The 16,023-nt window shown below is 43.9% G+C and overlaps 1 protein-coding gene and 1 non-coding gene across 2 annotated transcripts in view; one reads left to right on the top strand and one right to left on the bottom strand.

The window, feature by feature from the left end:
- Nucleotides 1–16,023, top strand: part of LOC147724598 (eukaryotic translation initiation factor 3 subunit H-like) — a 504,872-nt gene that overhangs the window by 125,779 nt on the left and 363,070 nt on the right. Inside the window, exon 2 of the mRNA XM_086966137.1 lies at nt 4,234–4,390. Coding sequence (XP_086822263.1) covers nt 4,234–4,390 — 157 coding nt within the window. The remainder of the gene's footprint in view (nt 1–4,233; nt 4,391–16,023) is intronic.
- On the bottom strand, nt 10,741–10,822 carry LOC147724599 (small nucleolar RNA Z168/Z174). Its single transcript, XR_015295398.1, has one exon. It is a non-coding gene; the product is annotated as a small nucleolar RNA Z168/Z174 (small nucleolar RNA).

The raw sequence follows: 16,023 nt of genomic DNA, 5'->3' as shown, positions 1-16,023 counted from the left end.
ACCACCTAAGGAGGTTTGGGGGGGTTCTCACTCACTCTGTCTCTCTCTCACACTGTCTTCCTCTCTGTGTCTCCCTCCGTCTCCCTGTCTCCCTCTCTCTGTCTCCCTATCTCCCTCTCTCTGTCTTCCTATCTCCCTCTCTCTGTCTCCCTATCTCTCTGTCTCCCTATCTCCATCTGTCTCCCTCCATCTCTGTCTCCCTCCCTCTCTCTGTCTGTCTCCCTCCCTCTCTCTGTCTGTCTCCCTCTCTCTGTCTGTCTCCCTCTCTCTGTCTGTCTCCCTCTCTCTGTCTGTCTCCCTCCCTCTCTCTCCCTCCCTCTCTCTCCCTCCCTCTCTCTCCCTCTCTCTGTCTCCCTCTCTCTGTCTCCCTCTCTCTGTCTCCCTCTCTCTGTCTCCCTCTCTCTGTCTCCCTCTCTCTGTCTCCCTCTCTCTGTCTCCCTCTCTCTGTCTCCCTCTCTCTGTCTCCCTGTCTGTCTCCCGCCCCCTCTCCCTCTGTCTCCCTCTTCCTCTTCCTCTCTCCCTCTTCCTCTCCCTCTCTCCCTCTTCCTCTCCCTCTCTCCCTCTTCCTCTTCCTCTCTCCCTCTTCCTCTTCCTCTCTCCCTCTTCCTCTTCCTCTCTCCCTCTTCCTCTTCCTCTCTTCCTCTCCCTCTCCCTCTCCTCCTCTCTTCCTTCCTCTTGCTCCCTCTCTCCCTCCCTCTTGCTCCCTGTCTCCCTCTGTCTTCCTCTGTCTCCCTCTTCCTCTGTCTCCCTCTTCCTCTCTCCCTCTTCGTCTTCCTCTCTCTCACCTCACCCCAGCTTACAGGGCACACACAGCCGCACCTGAGTGCTTCGCAGGTCTTTAAAAGACAATTTACTTGTTAATGGTGTTTTGTTGTGAATGGCCAGCCCCCAGTGCAGAGTGTCTCAGAGTCCGCGCTGCTGCAGCAGACTCCGAGACACTCTTTGAAAGGAAAGCCTCTTAATTAGCATCATTTATGTGCTAAGTGCCCTTAATACCAGTGTCGTCCTGTGACACACCCACCATTTGCAGATGACACAGTACTGTGTCAGGACACAGTTTGGAAAGCTCTGGGCCCTAGAATAACAATGCTGTACCTGTCTTTACTGCTTTAGCAGTCCCTTTTTGTTGAATGACTATACCCAGTGGGCCCATTTCCCATATCTCCATGTAGCAAGGGGGTTCGAGGCTTTTTAAGACCAGTATCAGTGTCCAAAAGGACCTGCTTCCTTTTTATTTTCTTCCCTGTGGGGTGCCTTAAATGGTGACTCATTACACAACTAAAATTGAGATTCATTCTTTAAAGATCTGCAGTTTGGCCAGTATTCTATACAATCAGTGGCAAGCTCTGGCTGATCAACTAATAACCGTATTAATTTCTGCCAGACACGGTCATTTAATGGTAGCATTTGGTTTGACACTTTGTATTGCCTTCATTTAGCATTAGGGGAAATGTTGACCACGTGAAGCTTGGGAAGGGCGATAGGAATGGTATCTGGCCTTGGACACCTTGCATATCTCGTTTGCTTTGTATAAATTGTTGAGTCCTATTGACAACAATATTCCTCAAAATCCTGATTAAATTGTGTAAGTGTCTTGCATTGTTTTGTGTCATCATGTCCCATTTCATTACAGCATGTATGTTTCAGCTCTATCATACATTTTCTACAGATTTGCATTTTCTACAGATTTGCATTTTCATTGTGCTCTAGCAGAAATATTGGCAAATTGTGAATTCCTAGTTTGTAATTATTTGCATGAAACTGAAACCTGTTGTGTTCAATTGATTCTTACTGGTGGCTGTAACTTTAATTTTCCAAGTAACAATTAACAGCACTATCGCAGCCCCTTGGTCGTAGTTGTAACTCATAGACCGGATTATTTCCCTTTTGTAATTCACATGTTCAAGCATAGTACCTCTAAAAGATGCTTTAATTATGCTTCTCCCCCCCACCCCCTTTACGCCTGGTCGTTAGCCAGTGAATTGTTTGACCATGTAAATCTAGCCTCCGGTTTCCTAAACTTGGAATGTGTGCAGAAACCTCAGCTACGTTATTTATGCAAAACCCGTTTCCACAGAATAGCAGGGCTGAAATCCATTATGGCCGTTGGTTCGCCTAAAGACATGAAAATCAATAGTGCTTTGTTAGCAGCAAGGACATGAAGCTTTCTTCCGTCATGGTTTGCTAGGATGGATTAGACCTAGCTGGAATGAGGTCCGCTTGTTGCGCTCGGCTTGGCGCGATCTTATCTCCGCAGCGCGCGCCTCTTCCTTCGCCCCTCGCGGACATTAGTCCCCGTGGTGTCTTGTTTGCCTGTAATTACGGATTGGCAGGGATTGACGGATTGTGGGCTTTGGTGTCCTGAATCAGGCCTCACGGAATTTATGAAAATCTGGTGCCTTAAACTACAAAAATGCACCGGGGCTTCTCCGCACGCGATCTTCTTAGTTCTTGTCCATATTCAGTCAATATGGACCCCCTAACCTACTGTATTCTGAGGCCACGTGCTCCAACCTGTGCTTCCGTCTGTTTAATCAGCTTGCGAGGTGTTGCTCAACGAAAGGGATAATATGCGCATCTTTTAATCGAGCTTCAATATGAGTGGGTTGTTTTCGTTCATGCATTTCCTAGGTTTCCTTTATTTTTTGTGTTGATTTGTGCCATACGTTAGAGTTGAGGAGGCAGGGTTTTGTGTTATGCTGTGTTTTATCTTTTTGGTCTATTCCTCCCTTTTTGTGGCTAGGGTGGTGCTGTGTAGGCTTATAAACCGGTTCCTATCTGCAGGGGCGTAGATTGGACAGTAAGATTGGGATAGTGGAGGTGTGAGTTTCAAATGTCCTAAAATGAACGCCAGCATATCTTAGTAATAACATTATTTGAAAAGCAGGACGTAAATAGGTGGGTTTAAGAGGGCAGTGGGAATGAATCGCAGTGCGGATTGTTAGGGGTTACTAAAAGGACAATATATTGTAAAATAACCAACAGTTTTAGGAACTTCATAACAGAGAGGAGAGAGTGAGTGTGTGTTTGTGTATTTTTGTCTGTGTGTGCATGTAAAAATCCTGGTGAAATGTGGCAGAGCTCTCCCTGTACCCGACTGAAAGCACCTGTGTCCAACTATTTACTTGAGAATACATTTAACAGGAGGGTGTACCACCCTAAACGCTCCTCCCGAAGCTATGCCCCTCCCCATCTGTGCTAAGCACCTATTATTTCCTATGCTACGCCTTCACCATCAAGGCGTCTTGTTGTGAAGCCACAGTTCAAGTTACTGTTGCCACAAAACACTGTGCAGTCTTGTTCTTTCCTTTTGTAACTTCGATTGTGCTGTGCCAGAACAGGCCACGTGTGTAATAAACATCTGTAACTTCATTAAATAGTACATGTTCCAAGCCTCTGCATGAAGAGGTGAGCCACCCTGGCAACAGGATTTGTCGTCAGGACTCCGTTTAGCAGGATTGATGGTTAGACTATGCTTATTACGTTATCTATTACAGTGTAATGTTTGAAGTAGCTGCCCCAAACACTAAGCATGGCATGCATAAGTCTAAAATCCACTCATTCGTTTGATGTAGCTTTTGGGCATATTTGAGATTTACACTATTCCAAGACTATGCCTGGCAGCCTGTAGCAGTCGTACATTTCCAGGAATACTCAAAATGTGCGAAATTTACTTAGATGGTTTATCTGGGTCAAAGCTCTTTATTAATCCTTTATGCGATTCAGAATTAGACTGTATAAAATCAGCAAATGAATGTATTTATTATGTAAAGTCTTTCTTCCTAAACGTCTGTAACACTGTGTTTTATATAGTTGTTAGTGTAAGTTCACATCAGTATTGTGTGCGGTATATAAATGACATTTCTGTGTTTTTCTGTTGAACAAGTGATGGTAAAAGGATGTGGTCTCACGGAAAGCTCCACATTGAACACATTTCAGTTTTGTACAACGCCTATTATTGAATACGGTTTGCGAGACATTGTGTCTTTTTGTGTGCCATTAAAAAATAAAATCAAACATTTTCACTATAATGACTTTAAAACACCTAAAAGGGAAAAGGTCACTCGAATAGACCCACGAGACCCGGATGCCAAACGTGACCTCAAAAGAATGAGAAAATGAATCTGTGGTGTAATGGGAACAATTTTGATGAATAGAGGCTGTTGTATCATGCATGTCAAGTACATTCTTAAAATAAGTTTTCTTTGGTGTCTTTTCTGGTTTATTTTTTAGGTTTTGCTGAAAATTATTAAACATTACCAAGAAGAAGGGCAAGGCAGTGAGGTGGTCCAGGGCGTGTTGCTGGGGCTTGTGGTAGAAGACCGACTTGAAATCACAAATTGTTTTCCGTTCCCTCAACACACCGAAGATGATGCAGACTTTGATGAAGGTAACAAATGCTTGAGGATGCTTGCTTGGCCACAGTCCAATCGGTATCCGTTATAGTATGCTGGGTTGGCTTAATTGTAGTTCATATTGTATGAAGAAATTTACGAAGAGGAGGAGGAGGGGCTTCCAATTGAGTTTTGAGCTGGTGCTTTTGGTCTACGCTCACACCCAGAACTGTTCTACTCAGTTTATTGTAAAGTAACAGCCAAAAATGTTAAGGCTTGATAATAAAGAGTATTGTAACCGTCTGCCTCAACTGGCTGTAATTTGCCTTTGTTGGCAGGGATGAACAGTAAGGGCTTCAACAAATATTAAAATAGTAAACATTTTTCGGTGCAAATTTCCCATGTGTGTGCACACCGCTCCATGATTTACACAGCATCAATTTCCACACCCACCTTCTGTGCCTTTCGGCCACACACAAGTACCCACTTCTCTGCTGCTTCTCATATTTTGAACACTTTAAAAAAAAAATATAAGCACCTCACGATTTGGGTAATAGCCACACCTTTGAATGTTTTAATTTGAGCATCACAAAGCAAGGTTATTTTTCACACGATTTTTTATTTTTAAATCTATCAGGCAGCTCTGAAAAGGAAAATCTCAAACCTCTGGTAGGAGGCACACATTTTGGTCTATAGCCAAAATCTGAAGTCTTCTTCTGCTGGGTCTATTAAAACATCAGAGAGACAACCCGACTTCCTCTTCAGGGATGGAAGTTGCTCCAAGAAATATCTTGGGGCATGCATCCCCAGTGGTAGGAAGACTGTTGCTATCCTACCACTATCGGAGTGTCAACATGTTTGAGCACATGGATTTCCAAATCGCAAATCTAGGCATGCTTTGAATCTTCTAACAGCCCCTCCTTTGTACCCTCCATAATTTCATAGGTGGACGCTCCTATCTCTTGGGGGTAAAAGGCAGTGAATGAGGTAAGGAAAGATTGAATCCTTATTCCCTTTTCAAAATTGACCCCAATATTGAAACTGGAATTGAAGGGTGAATTGAGTGAGCGGAGATGTTGAAAGTATGAGTTTTAGAGAACTGGATGAATGGAAATTGGTTACCCTGGTCTCATTATGAATAAACTTTAGGCCGCGTGAGGACATCCAGTATAAAGTGAAAGTACACTTCTTACTTGAGCTGGCATGAGACTAATGGAGAGTAAGGAAATTAATTGAGTGTCAACAGCAAAAGCGATAGAAGGAACATTATGATGTTATTAACATGGGGTTTTTACCAACCTCTAATGTTGGTCTTCAGTTCCATTTATGCAAAATCCATACTATACGGTTCAGATACTTCATCTTGATAAAAACCACTCACATAAAAACCATTCACATAATTCAAGACCAGCCAGTCAGCTTTTCTGAAGTAGCAAAATTTCCCTTCTCACTGTTCATATTTCAGTCCATCTACCTTCTTGAACTTACAATTTTTACCTAATTACAACCGAATTTCAGAGCCAGACCAACATTAATGGAATTTGAAATATCAAAACCCACCTCTTTAAACTAAGGACCTAAACTATTTCCATAGCTTGACCAAACATTGTACATACTTCTACTCTTGTTTGTTTCATATATACATAAGCATGCAAAGTGACTCAGTAACTATAGTACGGTCAGGTTTTCCATTGAAGGGGCAGTTTTTATTTTGTTAATAACGTAAGAACTGTTCAATGAATCTGCACAAAATGTTTCTTTAAAAAACAAAAAAGGTTAATTTGATTTCTGGTTGACATGGTAAGTTTTGTTCACAACCATCAGGAGGTGGAGTTGGGGTCAGGGCGGGTGTGGGCAAGTAGAGAGCCCTGTGTTTGCTTTGGTGTAAAGCAGTTTAGAAGTCTTTAAAAAAAAAACATTTAAAAATGTTTGTGGGGTGAGTTTCAAGTGCCTAAATAGTTAGAGAGATTTGGACTATTAGTCCACAAACTTGCTTTAAGGACGGCTCAAATAAAAAGTAATCATGATTAAAGTATCCCATTATAATTTTTTTTAATTTACTCTGTCCTTTTCGGGTTGGCAAACCCATAGCCAGGTTTTCAGACTTAAAGACTGATTGGCTGGCCATTAGAGAATTTTCTCTTGTGGCTACATTGAAACAACACAGTGCACATCTGATGGATCCCTAGGGGAACCTCTTCTTATTCATCCGGTCTCAGAGCCCACTCTTTGAGTTCAGTCTAATTTCTCTGCTTTCACTGGTAGGAAGAAACCCAACTAATTCTCCCTCAGCCTTGATTATGTGAGGAGAATTTAGTACGCTGTTCTCTTGGAGCTCATTGTTCAGCCCTCCTCTCTCACAAAGTAGATCTGCTTTCACGCATAATGGTAGATTTCTCAATCCTAATCTTCAAATTCCTATTTATTTATTTGTGAGTTTATATAGCGCTTGAATCACTCTGCCAGGAGTATCTCTGCGCTTTTTGACCGGTAAACAGCTGATGTACAGAGGGATGGGATTTAGATTTCATTTTTGAACAGGATAGTTTTTAACTGTTTGCGGAAAGTAAGGTGCTCTTTGCATAACCGTAGAGCCAGAGGTAATTTGTTCCACATCTTTGGCCCCATGGTGGACAGAGCTCTACCTCCATGTCTGGCTCTTTTGACATGGAGGACCACAAGGAGGAGATTGTTGCTTGATCTGAGGGATCGTGCTGGAACATAAGGGACAAATCTCCTTTCCAGATAGACGGGTCCTTGTCCATTCAGACACTTATGAATTAGGCAGCATATTTTAAATTTTGCCCTTTGTCTGACTGGGAGCCAGTGCAATTGTTCAAGGAGGGGTTTGGAGGCAGTTCTCGGGGGGGCATTCAGAACAAGGCGAACTGCCGTGTTCTGAATAACCTGTAGTTTATCTAGCACTCCTTCGTTGACAGAGAGTAGCAGACCGTTGCAATAATCGATCCGACTCAGGATAAGAGCTTGAACGAGAATTTTCCTTGTTGAATTAGGTAGGAGTGGGAAGATTTTGCGGAGCAAGCCAATGGTGTGGAAGCATATCCCGGAGATGTAGCTGATATGTTGTTTAAGTGACAGGTCGTGATCAAATTGAATACCCAGATTCTTCACGACCTGTTTAGGTTCTAACAGGTGAACCTGCTAGAACCTAAACAAAGTAGCCCCTAATGGGCTACTTTGTAGCCCATTAGGGGCCTCCTGCCTGTCGCCATTGGTAGTGAGTGCCATCTAACTGCCAGAATCAAGCTATCAAGCTAGTCTATATGGGCCCTTGGATTAAATGTGCTTCTTTATGTGAGTCTGCATGCTCAGACTTCTTCAAGGCTTGCTATCTGATCTATGCTTTGCACTTTCCCTTTCATAGCTAGCCTTTAAGGTATCGGACTTGAAAAGATATTTGACTGGTGATCTGCATTCTTAGATTTTCTTGACCAGTCTCCTTAATTGAGATTGCATCCAGCTGTGCAGTTATTGTAGGGTATTTTCTATATGTATTTCTGACCAAGCCTTTTGTTTTACAGTGGGTCTTAAATTTTGTTTTGGCATTGTCATGTCATCAATGTTTGATCTGATAGTTATTTTTGCCCTCTGATGCTCAAAATTGTTCTTCTGATTTCTCATTCTTTGGCCGATATAGCTGGCTAGTTAAAGTCCCTGTGGATCAGTCTTCAATAAAAAAAAGTTATGTGTAGGCAAGCTGGTTTTAGGCACATGACCATCTTTGCTCTCAAATGTTGTCTTCATTCCACATGGGCCAATCAAGTCCCCTTTCATCTGTCATGTCCTTTAGGACAGTCCTGTCATGTATACCCTGTTTTACATACACTATCCCATCCGCACGGCGATGGTTCTGAAACAGGACCTTTTACCTAGTAGCTTGCTCCTGTCTCTTTGACACCAGGCTCTTGGTATTCTATCATAATCCCTGTACCTGATGTACATAAACATGTCCTCAGGCACGGCATAAATATTCTGTATAAGGGTCACCACTTTTTTTTCATCCTTGGCCAACAGCCTGCTGTGCATGATCGTATTTGTTTGGAAAACATTCAGGGTTGTTTTCAAAACCATTGTGAGTGTTTTTGAAACATATTGATTCTAGAAGAAATCCTCGAGTGACCACGTTAGCATATATGACCCTCTTTCCTTCCTACAAATTAGAGGAGAATTCCTTCCAAGCTGACACAGGGTCCTGCATGCTGAAATTTTGACTCGCAGCGGTCTGACATCCCTTGTGGAAAACGTTATCCTGTTAGCATCTGTTCATGGCATGTAGTGCTGTAGATTCACAGGAGGTGCATACTCGTGCCATTTAGTGTTGAACCCAAGTTGTTTATCAAAGAATTCTTAATGAGTCCTAAAGTGTTGAGATTCCACCTCTTGCTTGAAATGCGCATGGTCTGCGGCTTCAATGATTTCCGCATGGCATGTGAGGATGAGATTGTAGTAAAGCAATACAGGAGAGAGACCCAATGATGATCATGCAAGAGGAGTAAGAAAGAATAGTAACTGCAACAGCCACAAGCATCCGGAGACAAGGGTAGGCACATATGTACAGCACTACATGCCACAAGCAGATATGTACAGTGTCAAATTTTCCATTCGAGGCAAGTGTGGCAATAGATGTTGTGCAGTGTCTGCAAAGCAGTCCTCCCCTAAGCAGTGGCTAGCCTGTGATGTTGCAGAAGACCAAAAGAGTGTATGAAGTACAACCTGACCAACATCTGCTTGCTGGCAGGCTAATACATCTACATAGTTGTGCTTCGTGAAAGTGTTTGGTGTGGAATAAGTAGCAGCTTTACAAATGTCCACTGATGGGATGTTCCCAAGAAAGTCCACGGAGCTCCCTTCTTTCTTGTAGAGTGTGTCCTAAGATTATCAGACAAAACGTTTAGCTTTTTTGTAACCGGTTTGAAAGTATTTAACTATCCACCTGGTTATGCCTGATTTTGGTAAGGCCTTCCCTTTATGTGGTTCAGAAAAAGTAACTATGACTTGCTTGGTTTTTCAGAAAGCCTTTGTTCTGCCCACATAGTACATTAGGGCTCCTTTGACGTCCAAGGTATGAAGGGCCTTTTCTGCAACTGAGTAAAGGGTGTGGAAAGAAAACTGGGAGTTCTATAGACTGGTTAGGGTGGAAAAGAGACCACCTTAGGAAGACGTTTTTCGAAGCACCACCCTATTTCTATGACCCTGAAAGAAAGGCTCTCCCAAGGTTAAGGGCTGGAGCTTACTAACTCGCCTTAGTGCTGTGATGGCTACTAGGAAAGCTACATCGAAGAGAAAAATTGTAAAGGGCATGACTGGAGGGGCTCAAATGAGGGACCCATAAGTCTGATGAGGACGATGTTAAGATTCCACACCACAGCCAAAGGCACTCTGGGAAGAATGTTTCTTTTGCGTCCCGCCACAACCGCTTTAGTGACTGAAATCCTGGCGAGAGACATGTTGTCTACTCTGAAGATAAGCGGCTACTGCATAGAAGTGTAGCCGAATGGAGGTGCAGGCTAGACCACAAGTTTGGAGGTGTAGTAAGTACTTTTTGAACAGTGGCTCCTAGCGTGTCACTTTGGTTTGAAACGCACTAGCAGACAAAACGTTTCCATTTGGCATCATTGCATGCACAGGTTGTGGATTGCAGTGCTTCCTTAAGAAGGTTCATACATTTAGGAGTAATATTATGGTAACCAAACTCTAGGACGTAGGTGCTGGATCGCAAGGTTGAGACTCTTTTGGTCGGGTGCCTGATTTCTCTATGGTTCTGCGTGAAAAGGTCCAGTCTGTTGGGGAGCATCTCATGAGGAACCACTGAAAGTTGGATGAGTGGTGAACTAGGGTTGTCTGCCCAAGTGGGAACGACCAGGAAGAGAGTGAGAAAGATGTCCAGCAGCTTCTGATCTACAAACTGAATGAGGGGGAGAGGTGAAAAACGTAGGCAAATATCCCTGACCAGTTCATCCATAGTGCATTGCACAAGGGCTGTAGTAACCTGAAGGCAAAGTTTGAGCATTTTGTATTTTCTGCTACAGCGAAGAGGTCCACGTTCGGAAAAACCCAGTGCTAAAATGTATGGAAGAGTACTCCTGGGTGGAGTTCCCACACGTGCACTTCTTGCTGCAACCTTTGGAGAAGGTCAGCAAAGTCATTGTCCAGTCCCATATGGTAACCCGCCAGCAGGTGGATCCTGTGGTGTAGAGCCCAGTGCTAGATGGAGTGAGCTAATAGAGTTGAAGAGAGAGTGCCTTCTGACTTCTGTATGTAATACATGGCTGTCATGTTGCCCATAGACCAAAAACAAGAGGGAGTGAGAGTAAATGCTAGGTTCATACTCCACATTAAATCTTACTTCACAAAAATGGAACCTTGCTATGTTCAGGTGAAGGTTGACCCTCCACTGGAGGAAAACTTTCTTGTAAAACCCTCACCCACCAGGGTTATACCTTGAAGGCATGCTTAATCATCGGGTCCATCCCGTTCCGATGCGAAACAAGGCGACAAGCTGCTGCGACCGACGAGCCATTTCTGTATAACGATAAAGACCATGTTTAAGAAATAGGAATGGGGACGTTTAAGTGTAGGGTGAAGTTTCATAATATCTGGCTCGTGGGTGTGACATTTAATCTGACCCCCCTAGAGGGCAGGCTTAAAAAGGGGAAGGTAAGAGAAATGATGAGCCTGTTTTTCTACAAGGTCTCCTTGTTTCTAACTGTGGAGAGTTAAAAAACAGCCCAGTTGCTGCGCGGACAAACCTTCCTTTGATTTAAACTATAGCGATATTCTTACATGTGCACTCCTAGGCCTAGAAACGTGCAGTTAAGTTTCTAGTACGGTTTCTAGGGGAAACACCTTAAATGAGCCAATCAATCTGTGTACCAAATGGTTATGTCTGAATGGTACGTAAAATTATCTTAACACAAGGAGAAAAGCACTCGAGTAAATACACCACATCCTTATAAGACAACTGGGCACTGCCTCATGGTACCTCTGGGGGAGAGGGGAACTTGTAGTCACACTCTGCGGAGAATAAATGTAATCAGAAAGGCCTGGAAATCATTGTTGAGTTTACCAAAGGATCCGGCCATAAAAATAACAATAAGGCCGCACTTACCACTCCAAAGTTCTACTTCTGCATGCCAACCTGTATAGTTTCACCTACAGGGATCGCATCTTATTCGATCGCTGGATGCTGCGTGATTAAATATGGAGGCGGACGTCCGAGATGCTGCATCATTGTGTTGCCAAATAAACTGGACCGCGCAATGGATAAACAAAATGGCGGTCTCAAAACAGAACCTCACGTACGGTACCTAGCAACTTTGTAAATCTTGGCTATCACGGGCAGTTCACTCTCCTGTTTCTCGGCTATCACGGGCAGTTCACTCTCCTGATTCTCATCCTATCATGCAGATCAGGCATAGTCCTTGTTCTTGGGTTGCACCACTCCCACAAATACCTTATCTTTAGCTGGTGACCTGCAGGCATCTACTCTAGATTCACCACTGTTCCAAATAATCAGCATTCTAATTGTTTATTTATTCAGCAAGAAGTAATATTACATTGAGAAATGTTGTATTTTTGGATAGGTGTTTATATCCGTAAGAAGGAAAATAGATGGACTAAATGGACCAGAATTGAATTACAAAAAAACCTTTCTTTTCTTAGGTAACAATATTTCTAGTGGATACTGAATCTTCCAACATATTCCTCATCTTACAAATATTCCACAGATGCAAGTATGGATCCAGGAACCTTTGCCATCAGCCATAACTCTCCAGTACCACCTGGTAGCACCACACAACTACAATAGCAGGTCTGCCTGCCCAAGAGGGTTCCTTACCCTCACCCCCCCCCCCCCCCCCCAAAGAATCACCAAGGCATGAAGAGAGGAACAAATGTAGCTTAACAGCAGCAGATAACAAATCAGAGTAACACGAGCAACATGGCTAGGATTTCAATACTTTTGGCGCAATCTCAGAAGGAGGGGAGGGAGGGCAATGGGGAATCTGGGAATATATAGCATCTACCAGAAATATTGCAACCCTAGGTAGGCAACTTTTTTATGAAGGATACTTCTTCACACAGATTAAGGAAAGTCCCAAAGCAATAATGAATGGGAGGCAACAGAAAGGAGTAGAGAAAATCCATTAATAAGGCCTAGGAAAGTACAGCTCCGCGCCTAAGCTCCCATATAGCAACGTTTACCAAATATTTGTAGAAAAGACCAAGAGGCAAGAGGCTGCCTAGCAAATACCTGTCATCTAGACTTAACTGGTGGGAGCAGAAGATACCACAATCATCAAAGAGTTTGCACAAATACAAACCAGAGGGTCTTTGTAGTCCTAGGTGTAACAGATCTTATTGCGAAGGCTAACCCCAATAAAAGTAGTGCATTTAATCACATTGCCTTTCTTAACCCAAGTGAAACCTATGAAAAGATGGCCCTCCACCCTCATACATTCCACATTGCTGGAGACTGCCTACCTAGGGATCAGACGGTTTAGCTTCTCCTCTTCCTGGGACGTGCCAAGAGGGGGAAAGAAAGATGTGTTGTGCAGTTCCTAGGAATCCCCAGGACCAGCATGTTTTGGATTACCTAAACGGAGGGCTTGGTGCACCAAATGCTTCTGGACATCCCCAGAGGATATGTCCGCCGTTAGACCAGCTAGCATCACAGAGCCACAACCACCCCCTGTATCTTACAGAGGTGTATGTAGTGTCTGGCAACCACTGAACATGACAACGCTGATTCCTCAGGGATTGTGAAAAACAGTACTTTTTGCTCAGTCACTTGTGCTTGCTTGCTCTCAGAAAATGTATTGGTCCAGCGTCAGTCTTTTGTAAAACATATGTGCTGCAACAGTCAGGAGACAGGAGCATATGAACAAGATCACAAGTACTAATATAGCAAATATTAGACTCAGTTCTACCATAGTGCTAATAAGATGAACTTAAGCAGTTCAGATAAAAACAGTAGCACTTGCATATTCCTAAAATGCACTCTTCCCTGATGGTAGGGGGTGCTGCTGCCTCATTTTGCTGCTTTGATGTGCCAGTGGCATTGCCAACCCCATTGAGCACCCCCAGTGTTGGGCTGACATCCGCTCCCTTTTTTCTGTGCTTTTCGACTCAGTTCAGGAGCTTGATTCTCCTCAGAACATTAGCGCATTTAGCACAATAAGGTTTAAACTCTGACCATTTAAGAGGGGACATTGTCATGACTGTGAGGGACAAATGTTGATCACCTACTCCCACACTGTTTGTCTCTGGTGCCTGGGTGCCAGTTACAACTCTTAAGCCTAGTGTGATGTGTCAGAGAATGCACCCAAAAGCCATGCAAGAGCAGGAAGCCAAGCTCTTTATGGCCAGAGCCAAATATCCCAGATGATGACTTAGACGATGCAGAAAACCTTTAAAGGGGTCTAGATCTGAGTTTATGGCCTCAAGAGCTACAAGAAGAAAAGGCACAGCAGCAAGCACAAGCATGGTAAGTCAAAGGGCCACACTTAGACTCCATGTCGGAGTTGGTTGTGGATCCTTTGCACCAAGAACCAGCATTATTGGAGATCCCAGTGCAGCCGCACCCTGCATGAGCTCCACAGCTGTACCTGGTCTTGCCAACTCCTGGTTTCGATAGGCAGTGTACAGCAACACCATATTCAAGGTTTTCAGACATCCGATGGTGCCCCTCTGGTGCACCTTCAATCCCCTTGGGACCTTTGAGGATACCATTTGGATTCTTTCTCGACTCCTTTCGCCCATTTTCTTCCATTTCAGAAAACACCATCAGTGTCAATGTTGGTCTCAAAGCTGAGTCCACCATGGCCGCCTCCTTTGGTACAGCCGACTCCAGTCACAGCCTTGACTCCATCGGCTCAGACACTTGCTCCAAAACACCTGTACATAGATCTCGAAGGAAGGCGCCACACCTGTTGGAAGAAAAACTGGCATGTCTTTGTATATTCTCTTTGGTACTGACCCAGAACAGGAGTATCCTCGAACCATTGAAAAACCTTCAGGGTCCGACCAAGGCTAGTAACATTAACACCTACCTAGAGTTTGAATTTTTTGACCCAACTTACCCCTTATTCTGGGAGCTACCTCCTATCATTCACTAATGAGGAAGCCGGCAGGCCTCCTGAAATTACCTTTACCTACTGTGGAAGCTAAATCTGATATACTCATGGATGTCCAGCATGCCTCTTCCCACACTTCTCAGCCATTTCTTCAGTTGAATGAGGATGGCCTATTCCGTGTGCTGAATGGGTGGACCACATCCTCAACCACTGCTGTCAATAGATCTACTTCCCAGATAGACAGCCCTGGGTGGCCCCTTACTAAAGACTCGTTTAGTCTGTTTTCTGGGAATTCCCCTACTGCTCCAGCGGATAGGGAATACAAAAAAATGGAGGCCTGTGCAAAGAAAGTCTTGGACCTTTTGAATGCCACGTGGGGGCTTTGTATGCACTCTGTGTGGAATATGGCAGGCACTAATCCCTAACCCTTTCCAGGAACTTCAGATCCACTTTCATTACCTTATTACATATGGCTATGTGGCATTTAGACAAGTGATTCAATCTGACCCGGATTGTGTCAATTCAGTCGCCAGGGCTGACCGGGCAGCAATCATGGTCCGAATATATGCCTGACTGAGAACTTCTGGATTCTCTTCTGATGATTGATTTTCATTTGATGGATTTCAACTTTGATTTTATTCTAATAGACAACTGACTCAGCCATGGACAACTGACTCAGCCATTTTGAAGCAATTTCTGCCGAAGTTAGTTTACAAAGAGAGACTTTCAAAGATTAAGTTTTCTGGTTTTAAAGAGTCCTCAGCCTCACCAGCGTCGGTAAGACATTGCCCAATAACTCTCTCCTAACTTCAGTACAGGGGCCATGAAAAAGATAGAGGATATCCAGTGCTGCAGGCAGTCACCCCCTCTGTCACCTCGGGTAGGCAACTCTAGGTCTCCCTTGTCTGTCTATTTTGAGAATAAATCGAGACGGGTTTCACTTTTTCCACAGGCCTGGAAGGCTATAACTTCAGACCAGATCCTACAAATTGTAGGAAATGGGAATTATCCACTTCAGTGTCCTCTCTGGATACTCCCCTCCCCTCCCCGCCCCCTCTCATCAAGACTTTCACAGGAATACCTCCTCCTACATCAAGAAGTGGCAGCCTTGCTACAGAAAGTTTTGGAGTTCGTGTCAAAGCTGGAGATTGGTTAAGAATGCTATTTTCAAAACGTTCTTGTCCCGAAGGAGGACGGAGGTCTTCGTCCAATCCTGGACCTCTGGCCATGACACTCCTTTTCCGCAAAGAAGTTTAAGAAGCTGTCCCTTGCACAGATTCTGCTAGCACTCCATCTCGGAGACTAGATGGTGTCACTCGACTTAAACAAAACATATTTCCATATACCTATCCTGAAGTCCTTGCCATTTACTGTGGGCTAGGCTCCCTGCTGATTTGAGTTCCTTGTTTCGGTCTGACATCAGCACCACAAAAGTTCACAAAGGTGATGCCAGTTGTAATGACCCATCTTAGGGTTTCGGGTATTACTGTTCACTGGCTTCTGATGGCCAGTACTCCAGAGATGGTTCAGTCATATCTGCAGTTAGCAGCATCTCTGTTGCACGACTAGTTTTTTTATCAGTGCACCCAAATCTC

This window comes from Lissotriton vulgaris, chromosome 4_1, assembly GCF_964263255.1.
Source record: "Lissotriton vulgaris chromosome 4_1, aLisVul1.2, whole genome shotgun sequence".
NCBI lineage: Eukaryota > Metazoa > Chordata > Amphibia > Caudata > Salamandridae > Lissotriton > Lissotriton vulgaris.
The sequence above is the reverse complement of the archived record's forward strand: the minus strand, read 5'-3'. Positions and strand labels throughout refer to the sequence as shown.